Genomic DNA, 26,622 nt, shown 5'->3' with positions numbered 1-26,622 from the left:
AACCCCCAAGCAAGAGAATTCATAGCAGGTAAGACACTGCTATGCAAAACAGTCAACTCCGATCTTAAACAAGTCTTTTACCCAGTTTAAGGGACTGACAAAGTTGGCATGCAGTTCGAAAGCACTTTCCAGCTTTGCTTAGCCACCAAAGTCTTCTAAACTCAATCCTTTGATCCTTTTGTCTTCTGATTACCGAGATTCCTCTATTTTCTGATGAGAAAGACAGACCACATGGTTCCAGTGTAAGCAAGAGGAGATTATAAACTAAAAATATGGCAGCTAGTTTACAGAACCAGAATAAGTTTCTTACAGCTTAAAGCCCTGTAAAAGAGCATAATTGTATAAGCTCCACTAAGACCCACCCAGACAGGTAACAGCTTTGGACTTCCCTATTTTGTGAAGGACATTTTCCTCTACTTCTGTTTTGCACCATGTCCTCCCACACAAGCCATAGCGTCCCCGAGCAATTGATGCTGTACAGCAGAATACTTCTTAGGACAGGCCTGCTCTATTCTCCCTCCTCAGAGGTACAATCTCCAGATTTGTCTTGGGAAGCATGTTCTAATAGAAAGACTTGGAGCTGCCCCTCCTGCAGCCCTTCCTGCTCTCAAACTCCTGGAGGCAGAAGACAGGTAGCACGAGGGAGCCCTGTGGAAGATTTACAACTTTTTTTACCTTTTTGGGTGATGGTGACCACTGCACAAGCAAGAAGAGCTTCCAAAATCAGAACCAGCATGAAACGCTGCAGGGCTCTAACAAAGAGATTTCACTCAAATGTCCACTACATCCCATTCATATCCCACACCACTGCCTCAGGGTACAGCAGCTCACCACAACCCAGACATCCAGGCCAAGGGGAGAGAGAGGGAAGCAGGCCACACTCATACCCTTCCAATTCTGAGCAGAACCTTCATATGCTTAGCACCAAAACTGGTATTTCATACTTGGAATCCAACTTCCTTAAAGAGCTGGGCAGTCTTAAAACCACATCGACTTTGTTAAGTATTATACAGAGCAATGCTCACAGATGAGACGCATAGTTGCCAAAATGCCATTTATTGCAGTATACCTTTACATGGCATACAGATAACCAAATGTTGCATCTTCTGTTAGAACTCATATTTCATTTGTACCACTTAAATAACACAGAATGTCATGTTTGTTTCACAAACTGTCAGTTTAGACTACCAAAATATACAGTTTTTTTCCTTTCCCCCTAGCAAAGTTGTGAGGTACAACTCTAGTTTACCACTTTATCTTCCTGGGCTTTACAAGAACCTTATCATGGATACACCTATCAAACAACATTTCTACATTCCTATACAAAGCAAAGAATTACAGCTGAAATTAACACCATCTGGTCATTGCATTAACCTATAAAAATTCATTCATTAAAAAAAAAAAAAGACATAATGGACTTTACAGCTTTACTTAAAACAGCCAGCTACACATATGCACAAGTTTTCCTTATGCATAAAGAAGAGTTTAGAATCAAGAAGTGTTTTGGTTTTTTCTTAGGTTTGCAGAGAAGGCACCAATTTTAGCTGCATAGCAGCTCAGGAGTGTTTTATACTTCATTTAAATTACACAGGTTTTTAAGTTTTACTGTTAATGTGCAACATTTGTACCAACTGTTGCAGTATTCTCCAATATTCTCCAATCATTCCCTCTGGCTCAACAGTACAAATATTTACATCAGTTGTAAACACTCCTCCACCCACCCCATACCTTCTGCACTGAGCGATGAGGACTTGAACTTGTAAGAAGCTAACAAAAGGCAGAGCAGAAGAAAGGCTTGTGCAGAACACCACACTTTTCTTCTCACTCAAGTTTGAGATACTCTGGAAAACTCCAGACCCTCAGTGAGGCCTCAGTGCCTTGCATCTGACAGCACACTGACCACCAACAGCTTCAGGCAACCAGACTTTCCTCAGGAGGTACTTTTCGGCCCTTACTAGTCTGACATCCCTGGAGTTGCTTCTCTCCAAAGTGCAGGAACAGCTTCTGAAGAGCTGTTCCGGAGTCATGAGAGTTAAGCACGCCAACTGCTGTATATATTTAAGGCCGTCTACATTTAGCCTTCATCAGGCTTGTTTCAGATGCTATGCTTCTCTACTCCTTAGCTGCGAAGTCACGATATGCTGCTTTCTACCTTCCACCCCTGTGTGCCAAGGTATTCTGTGGCATAGACAGCAGACCACATTCCGAGACAACCACTGTGCACAGTGCACAGAGAGGTAGGTGCTACAACACGCCATCAGTCACCTGGTGACTACACAGTAGCGCAGGGTAAGAGTATTTGCAGCGTGACAGCCCAGCCTAGATTCGGCACCTAAGAAGAGGGAATGTCTAAGATGAGACTGCTTAGAAAAATCTATTTCTTACCTAAGCCTAGAAAGAGCAAGAGGGTAGGGGGACAGTCCAACACTATTGGCAAAACGAACTCTCCACTTAGTTTTGGGATATTTGCGGTTTGTTTTGTATCAGCGTACGCACCAACTGCTTAGGAGCTGGTTCTGAGTATGGGATAATGCTTCCAAAACAGGAGTTATTTTGAATCACGTGACAGTCATTTGTTCACCCTGCCCCTCACACCTCCTTTCACTAGAAATCATGTTCAGCTTGATATTTCATAGACATTAAGTGCTCCAAATACGGCAGTTAGAAAGCGCTAGAGGATCGCAGTGTACCAAACGTCTGCCCAGCGCAGCCATTTGTTACACTTAAAACACATCTATGAGTTAAATAGGAAGGATCCCTGCTATACAGAATTCGAGCACTGATAATTGTTTATTCTTGCTAGCCCTTTCCCTAAATATCAAGAAGTTTATACATACAGTGCTCCCTTATCTTCTCCCCACTGCCTGCCCCAGCAGTCCTTAGATAAACCAAAGTGAGTTTAGGAACTTGCAGTCCCAATTCTGTTTAAAAAAAATAAAATATAAAAATGTTGTGCAAGAAAGCGGGGAATGTTCAGTGAATCCATATCTACTTTGTAGTTATAAAATTTCCAATGGCAAAGTGGTAAGGGCATATAACCCAATGATCATATGGCTTAAGTTTAATGCAAAGCACACTAGGAGGTCCACGTGCAGGGAGAGAAGAGTCCAAGAAAGATGGACTAAGAAGGGTCCTGAAGATCAGTGTTTATGCATAGAATTCTTCTTGTTTGTGTGGTTTTTGGTATCCTCCGTTAGACTGTTTTGGTTCATCCAGTGAATAGCTGCCTTCGTCTTTTTTCTTCATTCTGTACAGCATAAATGCAACTAGAAACACTGCAAACACCAAGCCTACCAGTCCTCCAGCAATAACACCTAAAAGGAAGAAAAAGCCACAAATTACTCTAGATGCCACACCAGATAATGCTAGTATGACTGTAAATTCCAGATCGTGCCTTACTGTGTGGTCCCTGACTTCATGACTTCCAGAAATTAATTTGTTCTTTTGCCCCCTCCCAAAGCAGTGATCCTGCCATTACCGAGAGCCTGCTCATCTACCTGAGGTAAACCTAGAGAAGCAGATCTCCCACTGGGCCATGCTGCAAAGCACTCAAGGCTATGTTGTTCAACTCTAGTAATTTGACCCAGACAGCATTAGAGCAGTTTTACTGTAATTTTTGGGAAAGGCAAAGGAATAGGTTTAAACATAAAATTCCGGATAACTAGCAGTGGTTGCTTTGCTATTAGCAGATTAATATTTGCCCTTGCTAAGGTTTTGACAACACAGAATCATGAATCATCACCCTCATTTCAGAGGTCTAATGTAAAAGGTTGGCCTTCACGCTCAGAGATGTACTTGCAGAACTGCAGCTTCTGCTGCCTGGAAGACTCCTATGGAAGTCTGCTTTTACCAACTAGAAATTCAGAATATCAGGTACCTCCAAGAACTTCTTTTCTGTCCATAATTCCAGAGGCTCCTGCTGCTTTGGCATTCCTCCCAGAGTCAGCCGGCACTTCTGAGTTCTGGGTGGGGACCAACTCCTCATCTTTAGTCAAGATGAAGTCTCCCTGTTGAGACATACAAGGCAGGTTATTCATCCTTCCATCATGCCTGTTACTGAAGCCGTTCAACAGCTTTTTTTTTTCTCATCTAAAACCCTTCACCAATATAGCCCACTAGATCAATCATTGCTTTTGACAAACTGCCACCCTGTACTGCAAAACAGACTTACTACATACTACTAAAGCCATCTCCCTGGAAAGGGTGTCAGAGCTATTAGTCCTCACCGGGTCTCCAGAGCCATCTTCAGAAACCTCCTCATGTGTAGGAACAACATCCTTTGGAGCTGTCGTCGTGGGGGTGGCAGTGATGTCTCCCTCATGACGGATGGTAGAGTAAGGCTCAGGCATGTCTTTAGTGTCTGGCACATCAGAGCTAGGGATTTTAGGTTCGAGCTCATGGACCGTGCCTGAGGCTTCTGAAGGAGTTACATGAATCACTGAAGGAAAGTGAGTAGTTGGGCTTCTCACTGTTGTTGTAACCGCATCATTTGTTGGTTTCTCATCAGGTGAGCCCAGGATGGGTACTTCGTCCTTCACAGCTACAGCTGGCTCCTCTGTCACTACATTGCTAGTTGCAAAAGGAGATATTACTTCCTTTTCAGTTCGGCTCTCAATCCCAGGAAATGGCTGTTCATTGAAATCCATTGGTGTTGCCAGTAATGAGGAATTAGTCGGTTCTCCTGGGATTCTCCAGGTGTGAGACTGCTCAGTCAGGGGACCTGCAAAACAAAACAATATTATCCTTGTCCACTTTAGAGACCTATTAATAGTATCTTCAGGATGCTGATCTAAGGAGGATGCCTAAACTGCAATTTTTGTATTAACAGCAGTTCAGTCTGAAATTCCTTATCCTTTTCAGTGGAATAAGGAAGGGACAGATCAATGAACTATTCAGCAATACTTTGTTAGTCATCTGCCTCTCCCCAAGGCATAAGTGCTAGTCTGTTTGTAGACAGGTCGACAAGGGGGATATCTGCTTTCTGTACACTGGTTGCTCAGGATGCTTATCTGACTCTTTTCCCACAAGTATTTTTTATTTGATTCATAGCACTCGCCCATATATACTCAACACCTTTAGTCATTGGCACATTTGGCACTGATTTCAGGGTCTTATTCCTGCACAATTTAATCTCAAATACAAGCATGTGACTGGAAGAAAGCAGAAGGATACCATGCTTTAAGCTTTCAACAGCTGCTTTTTCCTCAGTAGCACCTCCTCAACTTCAGCACTGAACTCCAAAGGTCTCTCTCATGCAATTTAATTCATCATTCTGATAGACTTTTTCCCCATCCTGAAACCTCTTTATTCCACTTTTTAAAAATTATGGCCCATAGGAACATCCACATCTGATGACAGATGAAATCTGCACTTGATGTACATTGGGGTTTACACACCCTCAGATGGTATCTCCTACCAGCTCATAAGAGAGGACAAAGGCCCTTCTTGTGGTCTCTCCTCCTCATGAGTATAGAATCACTCCAGTTTCAGAACATCCTTCACACAGTACCTCATATTAGCAGTCACATGGAGTGTACCTGTTTCTGCTCCCTTTCAAGTCTCTTACAGCTCATTTTCTGCTAATTGCTAGTATCTGAAGCAATACAAGAAGAATAGATTAGGCTCTTTCTCTGTTCCCAACTCTCATATTCTGGGGTGGGTGTGGGTGATTCCTCCCTCCCCCCCCCTTTTAGCTTGGATGCTCATCAAGATCTCAGTTGCCACATCCTGGAAGGATCAAACACTAACAGTACGAGTGCTAATAACTCACCTGCACCTGAACCTGAGAATCCATCGTCATCATCACCAGATGAATCAAGATCTTCAGGAGGAAGGTTCAGATTTGTAGTTTGCTTTAAAGAAGGGGAAAGGTGTGTTAGTGATGAGACTACTTAAAGTTATCATGTTGCTTGCGCACAGTCCTCTAAGGGCTCCTGAAGGTTACACAAGCTTTCTCTGTTCAGATTGCATTTTCTCATCTTTCTTCATTCCATTCCCCCTCCCCAAAAGAGTAGTTTTGGTTAGTCTATTCAGTGCACTTACTTTGGGAAAGAAGAAAACAAGGAATCCGTTCAGAGCTGCACCTTGGTAACAGCTGATGCTCAGTCCTTATACAACATAACCATTCTGCTTCAGGTTCTGACTGCTCATCTACCAACCACTTCATCTATGAATTACTGCATTACTTCTAAGGAGCAGAAAGGAAGGGGAGACAAAGTAGTTTGGCTTCTCTGCCATTTTGAGTCCTTCCGGGACTGTTCACATGTCTGAAACTACAGCATCTAACTGGAAGTAGAATGAGATTCCCTTTTTGTAAGTGTGGGCACTCAGACTAAGTTGTGAGATAGAATCCAGCCTTCCACGAAGGAGAATACAGCGCTGAGCTTTCCCCATTTATGCTTCAAGGAGTACACTAATGAGCACAGTTCAGTTGCTGAAACAAGAGGCCAAGCCCCTGATCTACTGCATCTGTTTGCCATAACACACAACGTTCAAAGCTGTTCAGGATATCCAAAAATGACAACACTAAATAAAGCAGAGTGACTGCTCCATGCATCTTGTTGGCCTCTGCTGTATACACTGTTCCTATTGGTACAACAGACTTGACTCTCAGCTCATGACTAGCCCCAGGTTTATTTCTGCACGGCTACCATTACCTAACCAGTCATTCTCCCTTCTCAGATTTCAAACCAAAGCCCTATAACTCACTTCTGAATTTCATCTTTCCCCATCTGACTACCTGCCCCATTTTTCACAACTTTGACTTCTATCCCATCCTCAGGATGCTCTCACCATCCCTTTCCAGCCACTGCCCTATCTGCAAGTTTAGGAGATATTGCACTGCATCATCCAAGCTGATCATGGTTTTATTGGGAGTGTGAAATCTCATTTTATTACGTAAAAAGTAGAACATACATTCTTGACAGCTTTGCAACCAGGCCCACTGTATTTCTCTAGCATGCATTAACACAGTGTCACTTAAAAATGCATATAACACTCATTTCATCCTAAGAATTTAGCCAGCACTAGTATCTATCAATTCAATTGAACTCTCTCATTGTCACTTTATTACCTACATGGCTGTGCCTATTGTACCTATCTCCTCTTCATTCTTTTAAAATAACAGGTTGAGCCAGTTTTCTCTTCCACCCTTAATACCTTATCCATTCCCCACACTTCCAGAGAACAACTAGTTTCCAAGGTGGTTAACTAGCTCATTAGATTCAACCTCTCTGAAGACAAGTATGCAAGCTGCCACCAACCTAATCAGGCCCGTAACCTTACCCCTTCTAGGCAATCATTGTAGTTAGATGATTTTTTTTTAAAATAACAATAAAGTAAAAAAAACCAAAACCAAAAACAATCAACCCCTCAGACATTAAACTTTTTAGCACTTTTCTTCTCTGCTGGAAAAAAAACCCCAACACACTTTTCCTCAAGCTTCCGCAAGCCTATTTCTGGAGTAATTTCTAAGAAGAAATTGCCCTTCAATCTTCTGTTTAGCTGTATGTCATGAGGTAATTTGGATTTTTAGATTTGTCCGTGCTTGTTTGCACTGTGCTTTTGCAATCATCCATGGAAAGTAGGTCAGGTAAGTACTTCCTGTATGTTTTCCTTCTTGTGTCAAAGGTCAGTGACTCACATGAGCTGATCTCACTACACTTCAAATATTAACGAGTACGAACTGTTGGTGCATAAAGAATACAGAAAGAACTGCCAGGCTTCCCAAACTCTGCTCCCTCGAGCATCCTTTCCAGTACTTTCAGAAGTGAAGTCAGACTTCAGAAATTGCACCATTTTGGTTGATGGGGGGTTGGGGATGATTTTTCTCCCTCCTTTCTTGCACTAGCAGTGGCAAGCACAATCCTTTGCTCTCCCACTCAGCTTGGTTTTGAGTGCAAAAGGGGGATGCACTGCAAAAGGGGGGTGCATTCTCCTCCCCGTGGGAAGACTCTTACCTTGAAGCAGTTCGAAAGCAATCCCTCCAGCTTTTTATTGAAGAAAGGAACTGCCAATACAGTTTGAGGCATGTCACCATACACTTTTATCTAGGATCGAGACTAACTTCGTCCCGCCAAATCTGAATCTTCAGGGGTGGCTCATACAAGGTTTCCAAGAACACCTGGATAGATTTGATGGTCTGTAGACCTTAGCAACACTCCTGAAAGGATCACAGACTGTCAGAAAATTAAATAGCAACTCTTGATCTTGACTACTGAGCCATCACCCCTTCCCCTTTTGGTGTTAACAGATGAGGCTTGTTCAGTCATGCCATGCTTCCTTTCTTGTTACCCAGCATGTTCAGTCAGCCTACCCCTACACTTCCCCTCACACCTGAGCTTTTAGTCTCTTCCCAGGCTGTTGCATGTTCTGCTTCTTCATAGCCTTTGTCATGTACCTGTTTGAATCCTGAATCTTAGCAGGGATAGCTAGGTCCTCCTCAGAGGAGGAAAGCCCAGTGCAGCCCAGTCTAAACCAATGGAGACCCATGCTGTTCCAGTGTAGAGCTGCCCATCTGCTGCTCAGCAGCCACCCTGCAAACAGGAAGGCAGACTCAGCCCAGTTCCTGTCCCCTGAGGTTGGCCACTGTATGTCAAGAGAATAATAGAAAACATGATTCAGGATTAATAACATCTGTTTTCCACAGCTTTACATGAGAACTTAGTAAAGTTGCACTACATGTGTCCTTCTACTTAGCTGTCTCAAAGGGTCTTGTCCCAACCTCCTCCTCTGGGAGTTGGGGCATCTCCCTTTAACCATGTAGTTTGAGGCCTGGGATCCAGGAGTGACTTTCTTTGCCCCAAATACTCAAGGGACAGTATAGGATTATGCACATGTGGATATCAGTCAGAATATCCACACAGTGATGTAACTTCATGACATCGTCCAATTTCATGACACGTGCACATTAAGGAATGTTTGCCTAATTTATGTAACTTTGGTTATATAAATACTACACTTCTTGCTTCCTACACTACAGATTCAGTAGGCCTGAGAGGCAGTAACCTTTCCTTATGCCACCACAAAATACAAGTACTGCAGAAAGGTCATGCTTCTATAATGATCTGCTGCTGAAGGACTTCCGACGCAGCAAGGTTAACATAAAACACTGACTCAGGACAGCATCAGAAGGGATTGAGCTAATTTGGGTTTGCATCAGGGAGACAGACCATGCTGTTCAGACAACAAACACCTCACAGTCAAGGCTTTTCCATGACCTTTTACTGCAGCTGAGTTACACCAATGAGAAAGGTTTTGATTAGCTAAAAGGATTAGGGGCACGGATCACAAACTGGATCACCAGGTTGTACTATCATACAAAAGAGCTGAAAATAAATTCAAGTTTAAAGCAAGATTACTCTACCAACAACTGTGCATTACTTTAGCTCAAATTTTTATTAGCAGACTGTTAGATATAATCAGCTAATGAGGACGTGCTTTTAGAAATTACTTCCATTATCATCCAGTTTATTTTTCAGTCCACTGAGACTACTTGTGGACCGTTCACATTGTAACTGATGCCAGGAAGGCTGGATGAACACATTTAAGTTCAGGCAGTGGATCCTTTGAAGGATCTCTGATGGTATCTCATGTATTCTAGTCAAAAAAACTTTCAACTGTTATACTGCACCTACAACATGTTGCTTTTTTGCCATTTAACAAGCTCATATTTTTTTTAGGTTTTTTTTGTTGTTTTTTTTTTTTTTTTCCCCAGATCATACAACTCATTAGCAATACTTGCCTAGACCTTTTGATTTGGTGCCACTGAATTCGGTTGCATGCAAAGGGTGAAATTCTTAACAGCATTTTTGATATGCATTAACCAGTTCCCATTAACCAGTGGAAGACCCCCAAGTATCAAAGCAGCCTGTTCAGGGGAAACCCTGGGGAGACTGTTAGCCTCTGCTCTTGCTGAGCACTGTATTGTTGCAGAACAATAGTTATTCAGTTCTGCTGGGACAACCAGAAAGCTGCTTAGTGGCATCTTCAATTTAATCAAGAATGGGCCAGGCTTTCACAACTCATTAGCAATATTATTGGCTCCAGAAGTCCAACATACTCCAGATTTTTTTTTTTTTTTTTAAAGCATCATTTCTGACTATTCTTCAGTCTTCATCTAGGTTGCAGTATCAATACATGAATCTTTCTGTGCTTATCCCATCAGCTGCCACAGAGTCTCTCCTGCTGAAGCATAGATCTGAAGTACTCCCTCATGATGAGGGGAGATTTGCAGTGTATTAGCTGATCTCACCCCACCCAAACTGGGAACCACATTAATTTGGAGCCATGGTATATGTAAAAGGAAGCAGCTTTTTGCAAATTGCTCTTTGAAATAAGCAAAAACACTGGCTTTGCCACAAGCCCTAAACTAGATTAAGAACGATTTGTATCCCACTCTTACTAGTCCTAGCTTGTGATCAGGCTATTACAGCAGTGTCAAAAACACTTGAAATCCTCCATTATCTGAATAATGCTGTTAAATTTGCACAATTGTTTCTCCTAATAAATCCTTCTTATTCAGCTGAAAAGGAATGAGCTGTAATGAGCTCAACACCTCCCTGAGCATCCTGCAAGATTCTTCCAACTTTATGGGAAGCAAACCCAATGGCTTCTTCTTGTTTAGAGAGACATATAAGAACAAGACAAGCATTTGCTCTGTTTTGCCTACTAAATATGACACTGGAGTATCCAGAAAAAGACTTTCACAAGGATTTGAACAGCTCTAAAATAAACTCAAACCGAAAGGTTGTCTTTCACCTTTTTCTATGTATTGAAGAGCAGACCTAGTCCCTCTAACATAAATGCTATCTGAAGCAGAGCAGCCCAAAGAGCTTCTAACCTCAAAATACTGATATTAGTGCGTAGGAAGACAAAACCACCTGCTGAAGGAAATTTTAGCTTTCTTAAACCTTGATATTCTGCAGTTAATAGCCCACGCATGATTAAGCCCAGTCCCAGATGTCAATGGTCTTCAGAGAGCTTAAACAGTTAAGGGGAAAAAAACCCAACACCCACCAGCATCCTCCCCTATCCCCCTCCTGCAGGCATGCAGACTGCTAGCATTAAGTTGACCGCGCACACCTTCAATTTTAACAGCCATAAATTCTGGACTAGCTGAAACAGAACTGATACTTTTATGTGGCAAGTCAGAAGCGAAGCTTGCGTGCAAGTCTGCTACATCAGAAGTCAGTAGCAGTGTGGCACCATCTCAGCTAATGGCTCTTCCAGTTTTTTCTCGTGGTACCATGCTGTTGGTGACCCTGTAGGTTAAAGAAGTAGTTATCCTCCTAGAACAGCCAAAGATACAGACTAACAGCACAGGCCAAAGAGCAGAAAGACAGCTACAAACAGTCCCACAAACAGCTCATGGACTGGATAGCCTCGATTTAAGCAGTACTTTTACCCTTGGCTAGTGTTCCAACCAAGGCTGTTCAAAGCATTACAGCTATCTGCCCTCACAATTTCAGATGGTGTTTTTTCCCCCCCTCCCTCAATGAGCTTTTGCTGCGTACCAACAGACTTCAGCATCCCCACCTTCCACCTATCAGGTTATGTCAACTGGAGTAAAGCTGGTAGTGGCTCACAGGGTGCTCCTTCCAAAGGGAAGCAGTCAGGCAGCTCTCAAGTGGAAAGTAAAGGATGCTCTTTTGCTCAGCAAAGCAAGCATCATTTTAGCAGCAAGAGACGAGTATGCTGGTTAATCTGGCTGCTTCTCTATCAGATCATTATTAGTATAAAAAAAGCTGGAAAATCTTGATTAATTGAGTTCTTACTGGCCTCCTATTTTTGGCTGGTGACTTGAGAAGAGGACTATCTTTGAGGAAGAGGTCCTAGCTGTTGCCTTCATCTGAAGCATGAACCATCTGATCATCACACAGTAGCTACCTCTTGGCGCTCAGGCTCTTGAGGCAGCGAAACACCTTCCAATGCCTACTCAAAATAGGATGAGAGCTTTTAAGATATATTTCACTATGGGCAGAACAGACCAGACTGTAAACTCTGCTCACTGTCCACTTGGCTCTGATCCTTCTTCTCTGTCAAGTTTTGTAGCTGTAGAAGCATACCCTGATCCTTTGCACAAGATGCAAAGGAAGAAGAGCATCCAGCTACAGTCCCAATATTTCTAGAGGCTCACCTGATAAGTATCACACTATGGCCCAATCAGCATTACATTTTCTCCTTGGTGTGACAGGGAAACGTTTTTTAATTAAGTGGGGCTGAAACACAGCAATCAACATGCCAAGAACAAAAATGAACCAGCCTGTGTCCATCAGGTTGGGTTTCACATTCTGCAGCAGGGCTCTTTAAACTACCACCTCCCACGAGAGCATGTCACTTCATGTTTCCTGGACCATCCCCTGCATATGTTCATGCAGTCTCATGGTGAACCAGATCAGGGAACTGGTCTAGTTAAAAAAAAAAAAAAAAAAAAAAAAAAAAAAGAGGAGAAAACATCATGCAAAGAATTTTCCAGCAGGACCAGTTCCCCAGTCCTACTCGGTGCATGAATGCACAAGTGTTTGTATTGGCACAGGGCAGAGCGTGGCAGCCAGAGCTGCTTAAGCAATTCATAGAGATTCAGAGCCTGGGTTCCTGGGATGCTGACACACATTCACCTACCCTGCGGCAGAGGGGCAGTAAAATACCCTGCCACTGCCGCCACGCATTATGGAAATGTGCATCACCACCCTCAGACTGCAGGCAACATGCAAATCAGAGGCTGACTCAAAGGGTTTATAGAAAAAGGAGCAGGTAGAGGGATTGTAGGGAGAGTTCTGCAGTTTGTTTGTTCGCGACGAGTAAGATTTGTTCTGAAGTCTGACAACAGTGCTTTTAAGTCCTCTCCGACCTCCTAAACACAGTAGCAAAGGCTAGATAGATGTCTTACTCAGAAAGGTAGTAGTTCTACTTTTGTCTTGGGCCACCTGAACTTTACAGGAGGGCCAGAACAACTGCTGTTTAGTACTGGACAAGGAGTATGTTGCTGTTGACTCCACAGCCAGGGAAACTTGTGGCCATGCAACACACAGCATCAACACACTGCTAGATGTGTACAGAGCTCCATGTCAGTACTGATGCAGAAGAGCTGAGCTGCCTCCCAGTTCTCTCTCAGACAGTTCCACTAGAAGCCTGGTCAGTCCTTCAGTAATACAGAGAAGCGAGTTAAGAGTCTGTGCTCCTGCTTTTTCTCGTCAAGGATATATCAAACATGTAAATTACTACATACTGCTTTCACTCATGTCAACCTGCTCCTTCCAGCCAAGCCATACACCCAGGCCAATGAGTGAATCTCACTGACAGGTCAAGACATCCACAAATGTGGCACACAACAAGCACTCAACTGAACTCTGTATCAGTGGCAAGTGTCAGTTGTCACAATATGGCCAAAAGTGGGGTACTTTGTCTCCCACATTCAAGGCAGCCTGTGTTTTGAAGATGCAGTCTAATGAGAAAGCTCTTTTCCCTGCAGCTAATCTCATGAGAAGCAGCCAGTTCAGTTTTATGCTGTAACTGCTTTAAGGAGCCTTCCCTGCAGCTCTGTAACGTACTTGATCGTTCAGGCATTCATTTCTTCAGATAACACAAGAAAGCCACGGTCAATGTATACCCTCAAAGAGTTGTGCAAAATAGGTGCAGCTCAGGGAGGCCATACAGCTAACAGCTCCAGTTCATCCTGGGGAATTAATTTCATCTATTTCAGCTGGCTTGTGAGATGCATAAGCTAAGACCAGTCAAACCTAACTTGTCTTAAAACCCTCTGACTTAAAAGTTACCAGCACTTCTTACTTTCTAGTGTAACAAAATCAGCAGAGAAGATTCAGTCTTACAGCAATAGCCAGTTCATCTGCTTGTTCAGAAAGCACAGGCAGGAATGGCTTAGTTTCAGCCAAAATCAGTGGTGGGCTGCCTGTCCCAGGAACCGTGACAAAGTAAGGTTAAAAGAGAAGTATGCTGCAGGTCAGAAAATCTTTATGAAATGGGAACCCATGCAGCAAAGGACTCTAGTAGCCCAAAACCCATGCAGACTAGTAACTGCAACACAGATATAACATGATCCTCCTGATGGAAGAAGAAATTAAAAGTGACAGAATCTAAGATGCCTGCTGCCTCTTCCCCCCGCAGTAGCACAGCCACATGCCCCCTGGCTGCCATGTATTCCAACATGGCTAGTTCACACCATGTAGGATGACCGCAGCACACACGCAGCATCTGCTGTGGAGTTCAGGCAGGTGAGGTTTAGCAACTCACCTCAGACAATTCACCAGCAGTTATAGCCACTTAAATGGAGACTGGACATTGCAGGGTTGTCCTCTAACACATATAAAACACATTGACTTTATGTCTTCAACAGCAGTCCCAGCAAAACCAGTCCTTGTCCTTAGCCATCCATGCACTGACCTCTGCTGCCATGAACACAGTCGTGCTTGCATCTGGGTGCACATTCCTTTCTTTGCCCCATCTCACTCACCCTGTCTTATGGGATCAGCACTGAGGACTGTCACTGGAGCAAAACTTGCTACAGAACCACTGAGACCTCCCAGCAAGTGAAATAGTGAGCTTCAGACTGCCCGATTGCTCCTTGACACCATGCATGGGTTGGAAAAGCCAGTCTCCTCTCCCCATAAAGCTAAGGAACACCACAGCTCCCAGTAAAGCAGACCAGTTAGCACTACAGCCCTGACACTGAAGAATGCAGCCCAAGACTGGGTTTGAGGGAAGAGCTGCAAAGCAGCTAGTGTCTCCGTTCATCCCGTTTGAGACTGTCTTCTTCCAGTAGGCCTGTTCACTCAAACTGGTCAGCATGCAGCTGTAGGCCATGTGCCAGGATGCCCACAGGCTCAGGCAAGCATGCTCGTCCTGCTACGGCCATCGCTGCAGAACAGCGCGCAAGCCTGCAGCACACCAGCGTCAGGACACAAGAGAGGCAGTTCAAGGACTTTGGTCCTACAACTTGCTCTTTTAATCATCTTTAGCCATTCAGCTCAGGAAGTCCCAGCTCAGAAATCAGAGACATCTCTATAGGAAAGCGTGACGTGGTCTATGGCATCTCAGGTCTTCAAATTAGGCTGGTGGCACACTATGAATCACTGATGCCTCTCAGCAGCACCAGGAAAACATGTGTGTGCCTCTGGTCCTAGGGAACCCTGTTTCCTGGAGATAAATGCCATACAACTTGGCTGGTGGAACTACTATCCATTTCAAATGAGCACCATGCCAGTTTTTGTGTGATCAGCAAAACATCACAAGCAACACTACAGCTGCACAAGTGCTCTGACCTAAGCAGATGTGTTCCCAGAAGTCAGAAGCAACCTCATCACCATGCTACACAGTATTCTGGGGGCGAAGCAGCTGTTCTGCTTCACCTGAGGAAGGGAAGCTAACATGCAGCCAGGAATACTTCCTACCTCCAGGAATTATTACAGGCAAGAGTAAGTCCAACAGCCTTCCGTATCCAGGCACATGGCTAGGAGAAGACCCAGGTTCTTATCTCAATCCTGGGAGTTTCCCTGTTCTCCTCAAACTCTAGCAATTACCTAGTGTGAGATATGCCAAGGAGCCAGGAGACAAAACTGTAAGATCTTCCTGAAGGATCACATAAGCATTTGCACTCTATTAGTGATACATATATATGTTTTTAATTTGAGCAAACTGCTTGCAGTGCTACGCTAGGTCAGCGAAATTCAAGTTTCAGATAAAAATCCCTAGTGTATCAAACTAGGGGTTTACTGGCAGTATTTCTGGTTCCTAGCAGCTAGGAAGTTATTTAAATCTCAGCAGAAAGATGGACTCGCAACCCCGGAGTACTAAAGGTCTTAGCTAAAGCAGGTTAGTTGGTAAACTTAATGAGACTACTTAAACCTACAAATAGCCTTTTAACAACAAAGCAGCTGACAAGGTATTCTCATTAGTTATATAAAGTTACAGTGGAACCACCCAGACTGAAGGTTTTATAGGGGGATATATCCTATAGGCAACTGCCTATGCACAAGACAACAAAAATTACTTTCTATTTGCTGACACTTCAGTGGCAGAAACACCTGCCAGCTGTACGGCCTGCAGCTGTCAAACTCTGCTTTAGCTTTCCAGATGATCTGCTCATAGTTTACCCTACAGGACATACATCAAGTCCTTCTTATGACAACCAGCCTGAGACTCAACAATCTAAGACAAGGCCTTCTTGATCGCTTTTGTAAACTCCACATTTTCTCCAGAAGGAGGCACAATGAAGTCTCAAATGCTTGTGAAATGCTTTTCTGTTAACAAACTGTATTTTCCACACACACATCCCAGACATCTGTTACCTTTGAATGCTGTATTTCATTATAAATCTCACACCCAGCTTCTTAGCTACAGCACCACCACCAACCCTTTTCAGGCACACCCCCCCACTGAAGAGCTGATTGATCAGGGAACTGGAAGGATCCAGAAAGAGCTGCCTGGCTTCAACAGACACTGTCCCAGTCTCTGTCTCACATGTGCACACCAGATGGCAGGACCAGTCACACCCCACAACCTGATTCCTTGGTGCTGTTATTTGTCAGTTTGCTACAATAAGACATTGACTATTTGCAAGGGAGCTGCAGAAGCAAGTTAGACTTGGGCAGCAAAAGGAGCCAACAGTTGGCATTCAGCAGCTCCCTTCTGATTTGGTCATGCTCCCTACAGCTTAAGCCCTAACCAGTTCTAAGAAACTCTGTTCATGCACAGCAGGACTCACACAGGTCAGTCGCCAGTCTGTTAAGAAGGAACTTGCAAATCTCAATCAGCAGCCAGTTGCTGGACTAATGTGGACCATGCAAGCAGCTTTAGATTTTGGGTTTGATCCAATGTAGGGTAGTTTCTGCGCTTTGGCAGGTCTTACACTAACACACAAGTATACCTTTTGCATTTGCTTCTATGCCTCACCATTTCCAGTTTCAAGTCATTCCCAGCATGAATGTTAAGAAATCAAGTCTCTCCCTACATTATGAAGCATTGCTGTCAGGTCTGTTTTATCCACAGGATCTTAAAGTGTTGACTAAGCCTAAACTGTTTATAGTGCAGAAGTCATCCCTGCCAAACAGACGCAGTTACACCAGCATGACTAAGTCGTGCACGCAAGGGCTGAAACATCTCCACCAGATGCAGAAGCCACATCTCAGATGGCTCCCTCATCCCAAGAGTCTTCTCTAAGAGGCACTTTCAGCATCACCCCTTCCTTCCACATAGCCTTAGCAGCTCCTCAGTGCATGTGCCAAAGAAAAGCAGCATGTAAGTGTTTCGGGCATTAGTAGTCTCCTCGGAATAAACAGCAGTAGGTCAGATGGTCTTTGGGCACAGGCTGGACCACATTTCATTGAATTACTCTAACGTAGAACACAGTTCAGATGGCATGAACTCCCTTAGAGAAATAGGCACACTCATAACCACTGGAGCACACAGCAAGTGAATTACCTATGTAAAATGGTGCAGAGATAAAGCTCGCAGTGCCTCTTCCTAGTACACTTATGGTCTCTGTGTTCAGGTTTACAAAAGCGTTGGTAATCCTGCATGTAAGACAAAGTTCTGACAGCAGTTGCATACTACTGCCCCGTTTACAGTTAAATTATGCAACACCTCAATGAGATTATAGAAGCTGGCTGCTGTACTTCCAAGCTGAGTCATGAGGGTGTTGAAGTATCATTTCAAAGCTGAAGCATCAAATGAAATCCTCCCATCAGAAACAGTCTTAAAAAAACTGCTGCTGCAATTGCGCTCTAGTCACCTATAGTTCTACTCATTTCAGAAATGAACGTTAGGTGTCTCTTGACTGAACACTTAGTAGATGAAACCAATCAACTATGGCCTAGAGTGACAGTTGCACTGTTTAGTACCACAGCTGCACAGTGGAGCCCTGAACAAGGGACTGTTACAAAGGCAGGATAAATCAGAGAGTTTCCCTTTGATCCAAGCTATCATCCAAGTCTCACTGTAACAGATACTAGCTTCAGTTACCTCACGCCTTCATTTTTCGATATACAGCTTGTTCACTTGTCTTCCCCATGACCTTGTTTCAGAGCAGTCACCAAATCAATTGGGGAGGTTAAAGTTTAGGGGGAGATGTTACCACATTTGTGGAGTCTAGAAGCTCTCCCACCTCCTATGGGCAACTGTAAGACTTAAGTTGTGATTTGGACATCCCTGCATTTTACACATCTATACTGTGAAGAGACAAGATTTTAGCGATAGAACAAGAGGGAACGGCTTTAAACTGCAACAGGGGTGGGGTGTAGACTGGACATTAGGAAAAAAAATTTCACAGAAAGAGTGGTCAGACAGTGGAATAGGCTGCCCAGGGAGGTGGTGGAGTCACCATCCCTGGATGTGTTTAACGGTCGTTTGGATGAGATGCTGGGGGATATGGTGTAGGGAAGAACTTCTAGAGTAAGGCTGATGGTCGGACTCGATGATCCCAAGGGTCTTTTCCAACCTGAATGATTCTGTGATTCTGTGATCACTAATGCCACCTCTGATGGCCTGTCAGGCATTAAGACAAGTCAATAAAACAGTACTAAAAATTGCAAGGCAAGAGAAGTGCTTTAGTACCAAGACAATTTTCTGGAGTACCATCGAGATAGCTAGATGCTATGTAACAATAGATCAAACTTCTAAGACACTGTTCAAACATCACAAAGTTAAAGATATTTCATATACAAATAAACTTCTGGGTCTACTCACTGACTACCAACTCTAGTCAGCACAATGTATCTCTAAAGAAAGCAGACCATAAAACACTGAAGGACCACCTTACGGGCCAATTCTAAAGGCACAGGCTGAATCACTGGCATGTACCAGCACCATCACTACTACACTGAATGCTCTGCTGTTCCAGGTTTGTAGTATTCACCTCGCAAACCTCAGCTGATTACACAGGATTTCTCATGCAACTGCAGTGGCTCGTCCTTCTGAAGCACCCAAAAAGGTTTATTTTGCAATGAGAGTCGTGATTACCTATTACAAACTTTCACTTTCTTTTACTGGATACTGTAGTTTTCATAATTTCATAATACTCTGGGCCTGCTGCCAGAGACCCACCAGCTACATCCATACCAGTAAATTAAACGAAACGTCCCCGGGCACTGGAACACAATCTATCCCATCAAATTTTAGAATGATCTCTGGCACAGTTTTGAGCCTTGCCAACTGGTATGCCCCCAAATAATGCATGGGAAGGTTCCCCAGCAAGCAATCTGGTGGTGGGGAGTGTTAGAAGGATAGGTCAGAAGATAAGATTTGCTTTACGACTATGACTCTAGCATTTAAGTTGGCCATAGGACAACTAGTGTCCAGCCTGTTTTACTTATTAGAATCAGCGTAAGGCGGTTTTGGTGGATCTTTTTAACCCCTTCCGGCTGCACGCTGGGGAGGTGGGAGCATACTGAGCATTTAGCACTTCTCAGCTACTACAGTAGTAACTTCTAATTATCCATAATTGCTCTTCTAGCTCATGTAGCAAGCAGCTCACCACCATTTCACTGCTCAGTGCGACTACAGATGCAGACTGAGGAACTTTTTGCAAGTTAAACACGCTTCAGAGCGGAGCCGATGCTGCTGGAGGATTAAACTAGCAGCTTTCCTCTTCGAGGCCATGAGTCAGTTGATGTAAGCGCCCGATAGCAGAGCACTCCTTTGCCACTGCCCAGACATGCCAGAGTCAGCCTCTTTTGTTAGGTGCTTTGTTCCCTGATGGGAAAGTAGTCACGATCTAGATGATTCCTCCGTTAGGACAGAAAGAGATTTAGAAGTCAAAGCTGTCTTAGCTGCAGGCTGTTAGGCAAGTTTCGATGCAAGCCTCACTACCACTTTTCCACTGCACATAGGTGCCACTTACACCCTGTTATAGCCAGTGAAGTGGACAAATCTCATTTGGCCATCAAATCTGCCGGTGCAAGAGTCTCTATTAGTTTCATACGCACAGAGCACAGCAGGGGAGTGAAAAATATCACATATATTAGTGTCTGTGTTAGATACGAATTCAAGCAAGCTTTGTGTTTCCTACTGTTTGGGCTTTTAATTCTCTCACTGCTCAACTTCTTGATCAAAGAAAGCCTGGGGTCTGCCCCTAAAGAAGATACCTATTAGCTGGTCAATGGTGTAACAGGTTCTCTCTTCTGCAGAGATGCTCTTACCCGAGACTGTTGTTCTGGTAGGTAGACAAGCTGCTCTGAGCTCCTGTGGTTGTGCAGAGCACAGGCATCAAATCTCCCAGATCACCATCCTGGGGTCAGGGCATACAGCCTCAAAATCCTGCTGTGAGCTGGTCAACAAACAGCACGACAGGGATAGATCTCTCTCTATATAAATGTACGTGTACCTATATTTATATTTCTCCACTCTACTGGTCTCAAAACATACAATAAGGCAGCAATAGGGTCCTGTTTTAGGACAGGAAAAAGCCAGGTAGCCTCTTCCTACAGCACTGTAGCTGCCACCTCTGATCCCCAGGGAACATACAAAGGCTCCCTACCAACACAGCCACAGCAGTACGGCTGCTATGACATGGAGCTTCACAAGAAGTCTCATCTGGAAATCGTTATGTTAATCACTATTTGCTCTCCAGATGGTAGACTGGCTCCACTCTCCCCTGCCCACCTCTGGCTTCAATATACAGTCTGCTCGTCTAATAATCCCTAGATGCAAGGAAGGGGCTGGACTGGAGCTGCTGACTGGCTCTGACCAGGATGTGTACTGCCACCAGCATTAGAAATTAATTAACAGAGCTTTTCTGGGTATAGCGCAGGACAGTCATAGTATGCAACATTGCCCGGAAAGCATTCAACACACTTCCCTTACAACTGGAATGGAGTTCAAGTTTCCTTCCATTTAAGATGCAATAAGCTCCTCATCACGTGGCACAGGCAGACAAAGAGCAACCCCTGTTCTCTAGCTATGGCTCGTGTATGCTCAGGTGATGGAGCCAGGGCAGTCAGAGAAGTTGTTGCATGAACCAGCTGTACTTTTCAGAAAGCTGGCTGACAGGTGTGCCTGGGGCTGCCTTCAGCCAAAAATCGAGATTGTCAGCCTTTGTTTCCATGACTGACATATAAGACTTTGTCATTACTGCACAGGCAGCGCAGAAAAGTTACAGGGTGGAGTACAACAAGAACACAGAGCCTCCACGAAAGGTAAGATACCCATGATTTAAGCTGGTTGGCAGGCAGTTCCCTATCTTTTATCAGTGCCTTTGATTTAGTCAGGAGTCATTCTGCAACAGCAATCCTGAAGACCTTTCCGCTATTAGTAAAAGCAAAAATGAGCAGACGTTAAAGAGAACCATATTGCAACAACAAGGGTCATGGAGAAGATAGTTCTGGCAGCAAGATGCATAAGTGAAGCGGCAAGAGCTCTTCAACTGATCAATACCCCAAGGAGTTTTAAACTAGAAGCCTAGCAGAGAAAGCCATGGCTTCCAACACCTCCATGACTCAGTTGTAACTGCAGCTCCAGTGACTCAACGGGAAGTTCTATTACCAACTCCATCCAAATCCCACTAACACACTGGTTCCCATCCAGCAAAGCAAGCCTCACTGGTGAGACTGGTCTCAGCGGTGAGATACAAACATTACAGTCAAGCATGGCAAGGAGCCCAACCTAACAGACTCCGTTGGACCCATGCCGGTTCCACAAGACCCAGAATGTTGACTGCAGCCAAGCACTGCTTGAGAAACTGAGAGGTTGGGAAACCACCACATTAGCAGATGTTGCTCCACAAGAGTTGCTTGTAGGAGGTCCAAATGTTATCTCACCTTGAGGTAAGGCTTCACAGTGCAGTAACTTTTCCACTAGCATCTCCACAGTAGAAAGTGCACTATCCCAGGTTTCTAGCCAGGCCAGATAAAGCTCATTTCTGCGGTACACCAGTAGCCCAGCAGAGCAGTAGTTCAAATGAAGTGCACTAGTCAACTCTAACGTAGAGACCTGTCAACAAAATTGACATTCAGCACTCCTAAGGAGACACCACATGCTCTCTGCATTTTAGAGTATCTTCTCAGCTCAGAAGAGAGGAAGCGAACCTAAAAGAAACACCAGAAGTCCTTGCACTGCTGGTCAAAACTTCCACTTTGCAAGTTCACTGCCTGTATCAAAGTCTATGGAGTAACAAAGGTTCCTCATTTCCAATCCACAAATAAACAGTGCTTTTAAATACTAAAATGCTCTGATGCCTCCTCAACAGCTCACAATCCTCTCCCCACAAAATATATCCATTTACGTTTCTGCTCATATTCCTCACTTCAGAACACTGATACAGGACCATCTGTACTCCCTGATTTCTTCCACAGCCTTTAGCAAAGCAAGACTATGGTACTGTTTGAAGGCACTGGTCCAGTTGCACTACAACAGGAGAGAGCTGTTGTCCTAGTTGAAAGCTGACATTTCCCACTACTTTGCTAGTTCTCTTGGCACAAAACCAGCACCTGGTCAGTCAGTTTGTTTATGGAGACAGTTACCATAAAAGTTTCACAAATAAAAAGACTATCACTTTAGGCCAAACTGCTCTCAGATAAAGACACTAAAGTAAAGGTGTCTATGCTCCCCTCATAGGCAAAATGAGATCCAGTCAACAAAGTCCCGACAAAGCAACTCACCTTGAAGTAGACGTGCAGGGGCTGGTCAGATAATCGCTCTCCTTGGCTCCACTGATTACATCGCCATGACTATAATGAGAGCTTAGGCACCTAGCACACACGCAGACACCCTCATTTAGGTGTCTTAACATCAACTGAACATTGTCCCGAGGGACTAGTGCCATTTGAAGTACCCTGTGTCTCAGTGAGTGCATCAATCTCCAGCTGTCCCAGAGTGCTGTATTAATAGCTCTGAGTTAATAAAGAGTAGGAGACATCCAAGATGAAAATACTAACGCTGCAATGCTGAAGCACTGCAATTTTATCACTGACAGCACCTCCTCAGGAAAGAGGTCCTATCTTCTCACTCTCAAGAAGCTGCCTCCTCCCTCTTGCAGACCCTACTAAAATCCCGGCTCCCTAAATGCCAGCTGACACAAACAAGTGTGGAACATCCCTCTCAGAGGCATTAGTATGGTTTTTGGACACAAGAGACACTTCAAACAAGGTTAGGATGAAATGCTACTATATAGGCCACCTGGAGACATCTAAGCACTAGCAATGCAAAACACATACTTAAAATGGACCAATTTCGCTGCTAAAACAGCAGCCTACATTTCAGGTTAGTGCACTAGCTTAATTTTAGAAGGCTTGCAGGTTTCTTGCACTTGCTGTAACTTGTCTCGGGTTGTTAGAGAGGATTGTTTGGTTTCCAGAAGTTTCAGAGTGCTGCCATTAAAAATGTTAGCTCTTCTAGCCATGTGAAACCGAGAAAAACCTGGAACAAAAGACTACAAACTTGCACCAGAGCCTCCTTACACAACACAGCTTATTTGTCTCTGCTCTAATCAGCGCTGACCAGATACAACAGTCACCATTTTACTAGGAGGTAGCCACCAGCAAGTGAGCATTCAGATGGAGAAGAACCGTTTATAGTGCTTGATAAATAATGTGATGCTGCTCTGCATATACTATAGAAGAAAGTGCTTCCTCCTTATCCACTGCCTACCTGTTTAATAAGCTAGCTGGACTACCTAATTTCTTCTAATTAGTTTACATTCAGATAGGCATGACATCACCCTTGGAAAAGGGTTCTGCCTGCTCTGCTAAGCTCGCGTTAACCACCAGCATGCACCTACATCAGATGAAACAATCAAAACCCAGTTTTCCCTCATGATACAGGCTGGATTGTCCACAGCCCTTCTGCAGCAGGCTACTCATCCTGGCTCAGTTGGCTTCATGGCAGGGTTATAACATGTAAAAGTTTCCATTTGAGAGAGTAACTAGGTTCATCCATTAAGATGCATGAGCCTTCTTATTTCAAGGAAATCAATGCCTCCATCATAACAACAGAGGGCAATTACTCTCATACAAGCTGTTTTGAGCAATAAAGTGTCACCTTGAAGAATAATAGAAACCTCCTCAACCACTCCTCTGGGTAAGAGCACTCAGAAATAAAACAGCTACCGTTTGGCCACTTTCTTGTTCCTGCTTATTACTTCTACAACAACATGCATGGACGAATCAAGTCATGCAGCAACTGCCAAGGGTCAAGTGATGTGCCAGCAGCAGTGGCACGCTTTTCAATAATCAGGCCACCAAGAACCCAACACAGCCATGCCAGTGCCCACAGCACTGTGATCTGGTATATGTAAAGGACTGTGTAACGTCACTCTGCTTTCCATGCCCAAGACAAGAGGTCTTCTGCCACTTGATGCAAAAGCATAATTATTGCAGACAGATGGGAAAGGCAGCTTAGTCCATGGCACTGACATTTCGACATGGGAAAGAGGCCATGTGATCACCAGAAGGGAAACAGCCCCAGCGCTGAGTCACCATGGGGAGCCCCAAAGATTCCTGCTCCTCCACGTGTTCACCCAGGAAACCCCTCGATCTGAAGTGTCATCCAGGCCTGCATGTCTCTTATGCCCAGGAAAACTCCAGACAAGCATCTACTTCGTGTCTTTATCACTTCTAGTAAGGAATACTTATCATAGGGGAATTTTATCCAAATGCACTACAAAGGCTGAAAACTAACTGCTGTTTTTCCACTTTATTCAGAAGCTATGAGCAAAGCCCTCTCCCCATGAAACAGGCTTGATTACACTCACATGCTTGTCATTTTTAGCCATCTCGTAACTACCCACTACCATGTGGCTAGAAGGGTACGTGTCCAGATCTACAGGTAGAGTTCACAGATGGAATGGTACAGCAAAACGAAAGGTATTTTGAGCAGCTTAGATCTTGCCGTGCACTTTGTTCTGCCACTCCTTATCCAACTGCTGCTGCCGTTCATCTCCAGACAAGTTTCAAATCAACTATTTCATTTCAGAAAGAAAAAAATGCCAGTTTTGACTTTGATGATCCTGCCTGCTCACACAAAGCCTCACGTTCCCCTTTCCCCTTCTAACTCATCCAAAGGAGAAGGCTCCACGAGCGAGGCGCACACAGGTCTGGCGTGCGGGGGACACAGGAGAAAGGGATGGCCACTTGGGCTTTGTGCCCCCCCGAGAGGTGGCCACAAGGCCTGCTAGCCCAGCTCGCTGACCCTGCACAGAGGTCTGGGGACGCCGGAGAGGCCGGGCCCCCAGCGCGGACCTGGAGCACCACGCAAGGCGTTTTTACGAGGCGGCGGTGCCAGATTTCCGTGGCAGGGCCCCTCCGCGGGCAGAGCCGAGGCGGGGCGCAGGGCAGAGCCATCCTCTAGTCGTGGATGACATCTGGCGGCTGCTCCCGCCGGGCAGCGGAGCTTCCCAAGGCCGAGCGGCTGCCCGCAGCCCTTCGGGGCCACTCCGCGCCTCCCCCCGAGAGCTGCTCCCCCAAGCACCCGGGTTTTGAGAAGGCGAAAGCCTCCCGCTGCCGCGGCGTTACCGTGTTCGGGGCGAGCGCGGCGCTGAGGAGGGAGAAAGCCGGCGGCCCCGAGCCCTGCCCCGGCGGCGCCGGGGGGCTGGCGGCGGGGCGCCGGGGTGGCTGCACGCCGCCGGCCCGGGGTGGAGGGGAGCGGGGCTGGTTTCCCAGGGCTGCTGCCGAGAACGGGCATCGGGGGAGCCGGAGCCGACCGCCAGGACTTTTGTCTCACTGGGCTTCTCTTTCTGTAGAAGGCGTGCGGGAGTACCCGCTGCTGGCCAAGCTCTCCGGCCACAAAGGCGGTCGGGGAGCAGCCGACCCCGAGCTCCCTCCGGAGCCGGGTTGTGCCGGGCCACGGCAGGAGCACCCCTGTTTCCGAAGTCACCCGTGACGGCGGGGGAGGGCTGCCCAGCCACAGCCGAACCACAAAGGGCCACATGCGAGCGCTCGCCCAAACTCACCGCTCACCCGCTCCGGAGCGCGCCACGCCGGAGGGAGAACGTGAGCATCCCCCCCCACCCCAAGCCCCGGCCCCTTTCCCGGGGGCACCGAGGGGCTCCCGCGCCCCGGCGGGGGGGGTCACCGAGCAGCGCCGGCCGCCCCGCAGCTCACCGGGGCGGAGCCGCCGGCAGGTCGGGAGCAGCCGCAGCGGGTCTGGTTCGAATTAAGGCTGCGGGGGCAGCCGGGCGGGAGCCCGCCGCCACCACAAAAGGCCACCGAAGCCCTCCTGGTGAGGCAGGGCACCACTCCCCTGCGAGAGCCTGCCGGGAGGGGGGGAACAGGGCGCGCGCCCCCCCCCCGCCTATCCCGCCCTACCCCGCCGCCCCGGGCCGGGCCGGGCCCCGCCGCCCCACGTGCGCCGCGCCGCTCCCCGCGGGCTCACCGGGACAGCAGCCTGGAAGCAAAGGGCCACCAGCCACAGGGCCACCACACGGTCCATCATCCTTCCTCCTCGCCGGGCCTCGGGAGCGCACAGCCTGCCCCTCCTTCCCGCGGTCCCTGTCGCCGCTCCTGCCCCGCTCCCCTTAGTAGTCTTTGAAGTATCAGCGGGTTTTCTCCTTTTTCTTTGTGTTTGCTCTTTTTTTTTTTTTTTTCCTCTTCCTTCGCAAGCCGCCGAACCAGCCTCCCAGCAGCGCTCTACGGCGGCGAAGAGTCGAACTCTGTCTTTTAATGAACCCACTGCAACAAC

The 26,622-nt window shown here is 45.7% G+C and overlaps 1 protein-coding gene across 1 annotated transcript; it reads right to left on the bottom strand.

The window, feature by feature from the left end:
- Positions 1 to 1,040: 1,040 nt before the first annotated feature.
- Positions 1,041 to 26,622, bottom strand: SDC1 (syndecan 1). The gene is made up of 5 exons (XM_074864695.1): positions 26,317 to 26,622; positions 5,771 to 5,852; positions 4,227 to 4,720; positions 3,878 to 4,007; positions 1,041 to 3,314 (listed from the first exon to the last, which is right to left on the bottom strand). The coding sequence occupies exons 1-5, from the start codon at positions 26,374 to 26,376 to the stop codon at positions 3,148 to 3,150; spliced, it is 933 nt and encodes a 310-aa protein (XP_074720796.1). The 5' UTR covers positions 26,377 to 26,622; the 3' UTR covers positions 1,041 to 3,147.

This window comes from Strix uralensis, chromosome 3 (assembly GCF_047716275.1).
Source record: "Strix uralensis isolate ZFMK-TIS-50842 chromosome 3, bStrUra1, whole genome shotgun sequence".
Taxonomy (NCBI): Eukaryota; Metazoa; Chordata; class Aves; order Strigiformes; family Strigidae; genus Strix; species Strix uralensis.
Note: the sequence above shows the minus strand (reverse complement) of the source record. Positions and strands in the feature narration are given on the sequence as shown.